The 9,660-nt window shown below is 36.1% G+C and overlaps 2 protein-coding genes across 2 annotated transcripts in view; one reads left to right on the top strand and one right to left on the bottom strand.

The window, feature by feature from the left end:
- LOC110452622 (potential E3 ubiquitin-protein ligase ariadne-2-like) overlaps positions 1–7,715 on the bottom strand; it is a 24,354-nt gene extending 16,639 nt beyond the window's left edge. Inside the window, exons 1-7 of the mRNA XM_021501254.1 lie at positions 7,609–7,715; positions 5,714–5,992; positions 3,366–3,433; positions 2,968–3,031; positions 2,403–2,553; positions 1,722–1,843; positions 577–686 (exon numbers count right to left, since the gene is read on the bottom strand). Coding sequence (XP_021356929.1) covers positions 577–686; positions 1,722–1,843; positions 2,403–2,553; positions 2,968–3,031; positions 3,366–3,433; positions 5,714–5,953 — 755 coding nt within the window. The 5' untranslated portion in view covers positions 5,954–5,992; positions 7,609–7,715. The remainder of the gene's footprint in view (positions 1–576; positions 687–1,721; positions 1,844–2,402; positions 2,554–2,967; positions 3,032–3,365; positions 3,434–5,713; positions 5,993–7,608) is intronic.
- Positions 7,716–7,787: 72 nt separating this feature from the next.
- LOC110452621 (RNA helicase Mov10l1-like) overlaps positions 7,788–9,660 on the top strand; it is a 46,006-nt gene continuing 44,133 nt past the window's right edge. The window contains exon 1 of the mRNA XM_021501253.1: positions 7,788–7,851. Coding sequence (XP_021356928.1) covers positions 7,793–7,851 — 59 coding nt within the window. The 5' untranslated portion in view covers positions 7,788–7,792. The remainder of the gene's footprint in view (positions 7,852–9,660) is intronic.

The following is a 9,660-nucleotide window of genomic DNA, read 5'->3' as shown; positions in this document are numbered from 1 at the left end:
ACTATTTTTGTTGACCTTTGTCCATGGAAGGTCCCTGCAAAATTTCATTGAAATTGGTTCAGGGGTTTTGGAGAAGAAGTCGAAAATGTAAATTGTTTACGGACGCACGACGGACGACGGACGACGGCGGACAAAAGGCGATCGCAATAGGTCACTTGAGACTTTGTCTCAGGTGACCTTAAAACTTGTTGATTGAGATGCTGACAAAGTCAATGGACCATGAAAGGTAGGCTGCATCCAGCATTTGATGCATGTAAAAGCAATGTTACCAGAAAAAGCTGAAAAAAGTTGAATAACCCCATTTTAAATAGCAATTGTTGTTTTGAAAGTGCCATGATTCAATCATCTGAAATATTCTTGCTCATGTTAGCGTTTGAAACAGGAGGCATTGATTTGCGTACTTTGCAAGCGTCTCAGTGACTCACTGTAAGCGTATTATAATTGCTTAATTGGACCTGGAGACTGACACAATGTTCCTGATTTTGCAGAAAAGCAACACCTTAGTCTGGCTTCCGCTGCTCGTGGCGACGAGACAAAAAACGGAAGATCGAATTGTTCTCTGCTAGACATACTCACCAAAATATGGTTTTACACTGAGCACAGTCCACCTTTTTAGACCTCGTATCTTTGGCTCTGACAACATTGGAACAATTTGGCCCGGGACAGAATCTCAGCTGGGGATGTGTCTGTCAAAACAAAAATGAGCTGTACAGCTGAAGAAATTTAAAGGATAACTTGCATTGTTTACTGGTAATGTAAATTTGGTGTAATGGCACATTACAATCTGGTTCAAGCTGACACTATATGGCACTGTTTGTCTGGCATTTTTGATGTGACATCAACATTTTTGATGCGACATCAACATTTTTGATGTGACATCAAGTCTTGTTATGACAAACTACGAGTATTCCATTAATTCAAAATTATGGTTTCACTGGGAATCAATATTAACAATTTTTATGTAAGGTCAATGAAACTAACTCAGTTTTTGAACTCATTTCATTTTTCCTAATATGTCCAGAAGCTTCTTTTAAAAATTGTCTGTCTTTTTGGTAAAGGGATGAATTAAACAAAGTTATTAAAAGTAGATTTCATAATTTCAACATTTGGTAATATAAAGCTTAATTAACTTTTCTACATTTTCTCTGATTCTGACTCTGAGCATTTTCAAAAATACCCAAATAAATCTCTGTTCCACTAGCACATAACAGTTATCTTGATCAATATCTGTACAATACCATGATATGTTTCGTAATAAATTCAGACAGCACACAGGATCGGACCTACTGTCTAAGTAAAGTTGAAGGTGATTCCATAATGGTCACTGTTTGCCTGTATTAGATGTCTCAAACACATGTATCCTGTTTGTCCAAACGATTTATTCAGAGTCCTATATATCCAAACTTCAAAATACATTTATATAGCGCCCTATGTAATTTGTAAAATTACTCTAAAGCGCTTTACAACATATGGATAATAGTATTAGTTATAATTGTGACACACAAAAAAAAGGCTTACAATCACCTTTATACATTAAGCAAGCAGATAATCATTGCAATGTGCACATAAATGAATAAATATAGGGTGGAAATCAACCTGTAACAGAATATTTGTTTTGAATTAACTATACAAACAGCCTGTTTTGTCTTTATTATAAATTTAAGTTAGAATGCCTTAAACCCATCAGGAATAGGGAGGGGAGTTCTACATTGGCAGCTTACATTGACAAGATCCAGGAAAGACAGTTTTGTGTACTTGTCTCGGAGCTCGGGTTTTGACAGTGACCGGCACAGGAAATCTTCCGGTACCAAGATGTGGCAATTGTTCTCCATACACTCAATACCTGTGTAATGTATCAAGTCACTTACATGAGATGAAACATACAATAAATTCTGTATGTATACCTAGGTACAATTAATGCTTTTTTGTCAAAAGTTGTAAAAACTGTGAAAATGTCTACATTTCAATTTTGTTTCATTAACCTCCTATGATATTGCACAAATTCTCAGATAGAGATTAGGAATCAGAGAAATGTGGCTTTGGTAAAATTGTGAACAATTAAAACATTCTGTGTTAGCTTCTCACTTTTTTACTAACACATTCGCAATAAAATCTCAAAATTTTAGAGTACATTTACTAGGTCACTGACTGGCATGGCCTGAAAATTCTACAACCTAAACCCATATTTCACTATCCTTGACATTAAATCTACAAACTAGTGGAATTGTACATCTCTGTATTATGGTTGCAAGCATATTATATTTTCAACATAAAGAAAACTATGTATAATGCTGATTTACAACATTTTGAAACTTTGAAATAAGGATTTAAAAAATAAATAAATCAACTATTAGGATCAAGATAACCACTCTAATCTAATCAATAGTCTGTATATACAGTACCTGATGTAACTCCCTGTAGAATCTGAACTTGGAAGTAGTTATCCCAGCATTCTCTACAGAATACATGGCCACAGCTAAGGTGACAGAAGTAATCCGACGGCAGCTTTCTACAGCACACTGAACATGTGTTCTGTACTCCCAGTGGTGCACTCTGTTGGGGGGGAAATAATACAAATACTTTAATTTGATATTGTACACAAACGTTTTGACGGGGACACCATCTCAATCAGTATTTAGGACAAAATATACAGGTGGAATAACAGAAAACAAGAACACAATGTTTTGGTTTCCTCAGTACGTTTTCCCCCTAGATACAATTCAGTCATTGATGAATGAAACCTGTCCATTTTTCAAAAAGATATACATATATTTTTTATATGCAATGTCCCCGAAAAATCAGTTTTAGAATCCAATTTATTGCCACTATACAAAACCATAGAGACCCGAGTTTTATCATTTACATGCATTTTAACCTGTATTATGGATGCAACAGGCCCAAACTCCAAACCTCACAGGTATTGTAAGATAGTAAATACATGTATATCATCATTAGTTACATATTTACCTTGTATTTAACGGCGGGTGTAATTTTGGAATCTACTAGGAACTTAGCAGGATCTTTCTTGTATCTGTAAATGGAAGCCAATTAATGAAAATCTAGAAGAAATTAAAACACTTATTAAAATGAAATTTTCAAATCTGCTGATTCCCACCTTTTTAAAAAATTTCAAAACAAGACAATTTAGTTTCCTGACAAATATCTTATAGAAATAAGACACAGACAGTTATACAGTAAATAATAGATTTCATGAAATATATATTCAAATTATCAAAATGAAAACATAATAAACTTTCAGTATTTGACCAGAATTTCTCTGAAAACTTTAATATCAGGTTTGCAATCTAATTTTACTAATGAGAACTGGAGTGCATGTAGTTCAATGACAAGTGCTTAGTTCTTACCTTTCCATGATAAATTCTTTCTTCCACTGATGTACCTGAAGCAGCATTTTGGCTAGGTGTGGATCTACCTTAAAACACATGAACAGTGATAATAATAAGTAAATAATAGTCTATGTTATCAGTGTTCTCATTAAAAGTTGGGTGCCGGCTAAAGTAGCCTGCTATTCATCAACTTTGAACAGGCTTGTAACAGAATATGCATAGGTCAACATTATTGCATGTGATTACCGGGTATTCATGATCAAACGACTATTCTTTTCAAGTCAACCCCCTACAGTCGGCTGAACGTATATGTATTAGGGCAAAACTAACAAGAGGCCCAGAGGGCCTATACAATGTATTGCTCACCTGAATATTTAAGCAGTCATAGCAAAATATTCTCATTAAATATTATACTGTACTACAAATATTTCACTCGCAGACTTTGTCAGCTCCATCAGTTGAAACTAACAGTCAAATATTATTATATGATTCTATGCTTTTTGGTTCTTCTTCAGAAGTTGTTTGAAGTGTTTGACATGTTTTCCCCTGTGACCTTGTAAGTAAGTCAAGGTCATATCATTCGCAAACTTTGTTTGGCTCTTTCCCAGGAAATAACCAGCCAAATATTAAGGTTCTATACCTTCCAGTTCTTCAGAAGAAGTTGTTCTAAGCGTTAGACATATCTGACTCCTGTGACATTGAAAGTAATATAAGTCAAGGTCATTTTCATTCTCAAACTTTGTTGGGCTCTTTCCTAGGAAGCTTCAAGCTAAATATTAAGGTTCTATAACTTTCAGTTCTTCAGAAGAAGTCGTTTGAAGTGTTAGACATATCTGACTCCTGTGACCTTGAAAGTAAGTCAAGGTCTTTTTCATTTCCATTCTTTGTCGGGCTCTCTCCCAGGAAGCCACCAGCCAAATATAAAGATTATATATATACCTTTCAGTTCTTCAGAAGAAGTTGTTCTAAGCGTTAGACATATCTGACTCCTGTGGCCTTGAAAGTAGGTCAAGGTCATTTTCATTCTCAACCTTTGTTGGGCTCATTCCCAGGAAGCTACAAGCCAAATATTAAGGTTCTATACCTTCCAGTTCTTCAAAAGAAGTCATTTGAAGTGTTTGAAATATCTGCCTCATGTGACCTTAAAAGTAGGTCAAGGTCATTTTCATTCTCCCAGGAAGCCACCAGCCAAATATTAAGGTTCTATACCTTCCAGTTCTTCAGAAGAAGTTTTTCTAAGCATTAGACATATCTGACTCCTGTGACCTTGAAAGTAAGTCAAGGTCGTTTTCATTATCAAACTTTTTTGGGCTCTTTCCTAGGAAGCTTCAAGCGAAATATTAAGGTTCTATACCTTCCAGTTCTTCAAAAGACGTCGTTTGAAGTGTTTGACATATCTGCCTCATGTGACCTTAAAAGTAGGTCAAGGTCATTTTCATTCTCAAACTTTGTTGGGCTCTTTCCAAGGAAGTCACCAGCCAAATATTTAGGTTCTATTACTTTCAGTTCTTCATAATGTAGTTGTTTTAAGCATAAGACATATCTGACTCATGTGACCTTGAAAGTAAGTCAAGGTCGTTTTCATTTTCAAACTTTGTCAGGCTCTCTCCCAGGAAGCCACCAGCCAAATATAAAGATTCTATACCTTTCAGTTCTTCTTCAGAAGTTGTTTGAAGTGTTTGACATATCTGCCTCATGTGACCTTAATAGTAGGTCAAGGTCATTTTTATTTTCAAACTTTGTTCAGCTCTTTCCCAGGAAGTCACCAGCCAAATATTTAGGTTCTATAACTTTCAGTTCTTCAGAAGAAGTCGTTTTAAGAATAGACCTATCCGACTCCTGTGACCTTGAAAGTAAGTCAAGGTCATTTTCGTTTACAAACTTTGTCAGGCCAATCCCAGGAAGCCATCAATCAAATATAAAGATTCTATACCGTTCAGTTCTTCAGAAGAAGACGTTTGAAGCATTTGACATATTTCACCCCTGTGACCTTGAAAGTAGGTCAAGGCCATTTTTATTCGCAAACTTATTATATGGAAGCTACCTACCAATTGTCATGTCTCTAAACCTTTTGGTATTTCAGAAGAAGTTGTTTGAAGGTTTTTACGTATTTGACCCCTGTGACCTTGAAAGAAGGTCAAATTCTGTTTTTTTCGCAAACTTTGACGGGCTTCATATAAGGAAGCTACCAGCCAAATATCATGACTATATGCCTTCTGGTTCTTCAGAAGAAGTCGTTTAGAGGAAAGTTGACAGACGCCGGACAACAGACGCCGGACGGACGCCGCGCCATGGCATAAGCTCAGCTGCCCTTTGGGCAGATGAGCTCAAAATTATGTAATCATATATATATATATATATATTACCTTGAGACAGCTACATAGAAATTCTACATCTTCATTGAGCAATCTTTCAACATCTTCAACTTTCAATAGTTCATATTCAAAATATTCTGGGTCATCTGTCTTCTTTGGCCTGTCAATGTCAAGGTCATCTGTGTCGTTGTCATAGTAACCACAAAAATCCTCCTCGTCTTCGTCCATATGATCCGACTGATCGTAGTCTGAATCGTTATCGGAATCCTGACTCTTCATCTCTGCAGACATTTCTGTCTTCCTCTACAGAACACTACACCACCAGTTTCACTGAAACATTATAGACACAACAGTTTCAAATCTTCTGAGAAATCATGAGCTACAAATTAAACTAGAAGACAAATAAAAGACCTAAAGAAAAAGTTAAATAGTCCTGTTATATGCAAACATGTAGGTAGACAACAACATGTTTTTTTCAGCTTTTTAACTTACACTATGCAGTGTTTTCTCCAGATTTGAATTAGAAAGGGGCAGACTGGGCTTTGGTAATGTTAAAAAGTATGATTTTTCAAAATTTCGGATGTACTCAATCCTTGGACCTTTAGGACTCTTCCTCTTGAAAAAACACTAATATATTTATAAAACGCCTTTTTGCTCATTATATTTACCAATTACATGATTAAATATATTCTGTATTTATCCTGCCTTTTTAAAATTAAATCATGTGGGTTGACAAATAATCTCTGACTAAAGATTATATTACTATATACATGTATGCTTATTACCAGATAAATATATATATTATTAAAACAAAAGACTTGAAAGCAGAGATGGAAAATGGTTTCCCTGTGCCATTATATCACAAACACATTCATTAAACATGTTGTTTGCATGTTGTCTTACATCCTCGCAACAGGTATTTATTGGTCAATATGAAGACGAGTAAAATTGTACATGTAGGGTTAATTATTATACAATGGATCAGGTGTATGATTTCAATCTCATTTTTTGTTTTCCTTGTTTCTTTTGGGCGAGTGGGTGGGGGTGGGAGATTGCAGTGCGTGTGGAAGTGTACGTATTGGGCATCATGATCTGAATTTGTACCAATGCAACTGTACTAAATTTACAGTTCATCTTCCCCAATTCTCAGTTAGTACAATCCTTCTTCAATCCAGCTATAGTCTATTAGTCCACCTGTGTGATGAACCATGTTTGTTTCTTTGATATTATTACATAATGTTAGAATTTTTCCATGTTTTGGTTTTGTTAAGAAATTAACATCCTCACAGCATGCAGCTTTGTATTCATAAGGTAAAATGACACACCTATAAAGCTCTAATGTCATGTTGATGAATTGTTTCAAGGTTTTAAAAGAATCAAGAGCAAACCTTATACTTGAAATATAATATGAAAGAAACTACATACTTCGGTAAATAAAAATGTTCTAATTTCAAAAAACCGAAATACTAAGTTACACATGTAAACAGCTGATACATATGCGCAAATACAAATAATGCAGCTGTAAGTGGGCCCCGGGGGAAATCCAGAATTATAATGAAAAATATGGTTAAATCATGAACATCAACAGCGCTAGCACAATGTTATAATCACAGCAGGTCGCAATCGCGATCCCTGATTATGACCTTTCGCTTTCTACGTATTTCTTCGAATACAACACACGTGCTTAAAGTCTAGATTTTCCTGTTATTGAAAAAGTAGAATATCATCTTTGATATAAACTGTATCGACTGAATAAGTATAAAGTTTAATGTATACACGTTCATTTCGTGTTGGAGAAATATATATCCTGTTCATAGCAACATTGCATGCGTAATTTTCAGTGAAGACCCCATGGGCATAAGATTTTATGAATATGATTTTTACCATTTATCCGACATATGATAAGATATTTTTTTTAAACATGAATACATGAAACATTGATTTACCTTTTCTGGATCGAAGATGTCTGCTACGGTGTTTAAATTTTAAGCTAAACAAAACCAATTGTGCCACTGTCAAATAATAACAAACAGACAAAGATTTCCTTCCAAACCGGAAGTGACGTCCAAAGAAAATTTTCCAGCAATATCGCTAAAACGCTTTGTGACATAAACCGCGAAATTGAAACGCATGAGAGATCCCCGCTATAGCCGGCTGAGGAAGTTGCATGCTGATCCAGACGTCAACAGGTAAAATTCTACAGCAAATTAAACTGTAACTCCCTTTTCTGAATAGTCGCTTAAGTATTGTGGTCCCCAACATAACAACCATGGTGGCACATATCATGTGTAGTTGTGATGTCACTTGTCAATTCATCATATCACGTCACCTGTGTATATATTAACGACAACAGCAATGATGATGTCAGATGTATCATCATTGATGCAACTTATCATATGTTTGGCTTGATTTCCCCCCCAATGAATTATTGTAAATGTCCTTACTTGATAATATTACTATAAAAGCTGTGATTGGTCATATGCCCCAGTCAGGCATCTTAAACTGGATTAGAGCATTCCTGACAGGACTATCCCAACAAGTCATAATCAATGGAACTCCCTCAAAGAGTCTGCCAGTACTAAGCGGGGTCCCACAAGGGAGTGTACTCGGGCCAATTCTGTTCTTGATATATATCAATGACATGCCAGATGTATTAGAGTGTATATCTACAAAACTATTCGCGGACAACGCCAAAATATCGGCTAATAATTCAACCCCAGAAAATCGAGCTAGACTGCAACAGTGTATATTGACAGAATGTGCCAATGGACAGAAAATTGGATGATGAAGCTGAATGTCGACAAATGCAAGCATATAGAAATTGGACAAAAACCCAAGTCATCCAACTACTCGCTGGCGCAATACGGAAACACCATCGAAATCACTAAGGTGAATAGTGAAAAAGATCTGGGAGTTCACCTCAATTTTTCCATACACATCCAAAAAGCAGCCAGCAAAGCAAACCAAATTGCAGGAATAGAATTCAGAAGTTTTACATATATGAGCCCAACCATATTTGTAACAATCTAGAAAGCTTTTACACGACCCCACATTGAATACGCTTCAAAGATATGGTCACCCCTGTATACCAAGGACAAAATTATAATTTAAAAAGTCCAGCGAAGAGCAACAAAAAGAGTACCAACACTAACTAACAAATCATAGGCTGAACGTCTAAGAATACTCGGTCTACCAACCCTGGAATACAGGAGGGAGAGAGCAGACATGGTCAAAGTGTACAGAATCCTTAATAACATCGACAAACTTGATAAGGATAAACTATTCCAACACTGCGAATACAGATCTACAAGGGGGCACTCCAAGAAGCTGTTTAAAGGGCCCTACAAAAAGCTGATCACAGGAAACTTCTTTAGCAACCACATTATTAAACCGTGGAACTCATTGCCAGAGGAAGTGGTCTCATCACCGAGCCTAAACTGCTTCAAGGAAAGACTAAACAAGTTCTGGAGAAATCACCCGAGGAAATTCCACCCCTCATTTTGGTATTAAGACTGGATCTACCATTCCAATACCATACTTAACATCAAGAGACTCAACTAAAACAATGAACTGTTTGAGTTGTTTATGCAAACTCTACAACGGAAGGGCTCAACCCTTTTATCGACATGTAGGTGAAGAAACGAGTGGATTTGTTTTAATTTTTATTTTTTATTTTTATTACCATAGACATTGCTACACTATTATGATTAAGGAAATAATAAGTGCGCAACCGGAAAAGTAAGTCGCGAGTGAAGAAATAACAATGATGCATCACCACAAGCTTGAATTAGCTTTCAACGATGCCACATCAGCAAATCAGCCAATGAGGGTTTATTTTTCTTTCAGTGCAGAGCATATCCAATTTAATATTTTTTAAATCAGTTTCCTGTCACCAGGTCACTGTTGTGTGCTCAACCTGTCACTGTCGTGTTATCGCCAGCAAGGTACACACATTCAGTGGCGGATCCAGAGGTTTCTGGGGCTTCAGGACCCCCCCC

Source organism: Mizuhopecten yessoensis, unplaced genomic scaffold, assembly GCF_002113885.1.
Source record: "Mizuhopecten yessoensis strain PY_sf001 unplaced genomic scaffold, ASM211388v2 scaffold6779, whole genome shotgun sequence".
NCBI lineage: Eukaryota > Metazoa > Mollusca > Bivalvia > Pectinida > Pectinidae > Mizuhopecten > Mizuhopecten yessoensis.
This window is presented reverse-complemented; position numbering and strand designations above follow the sequence as displayed.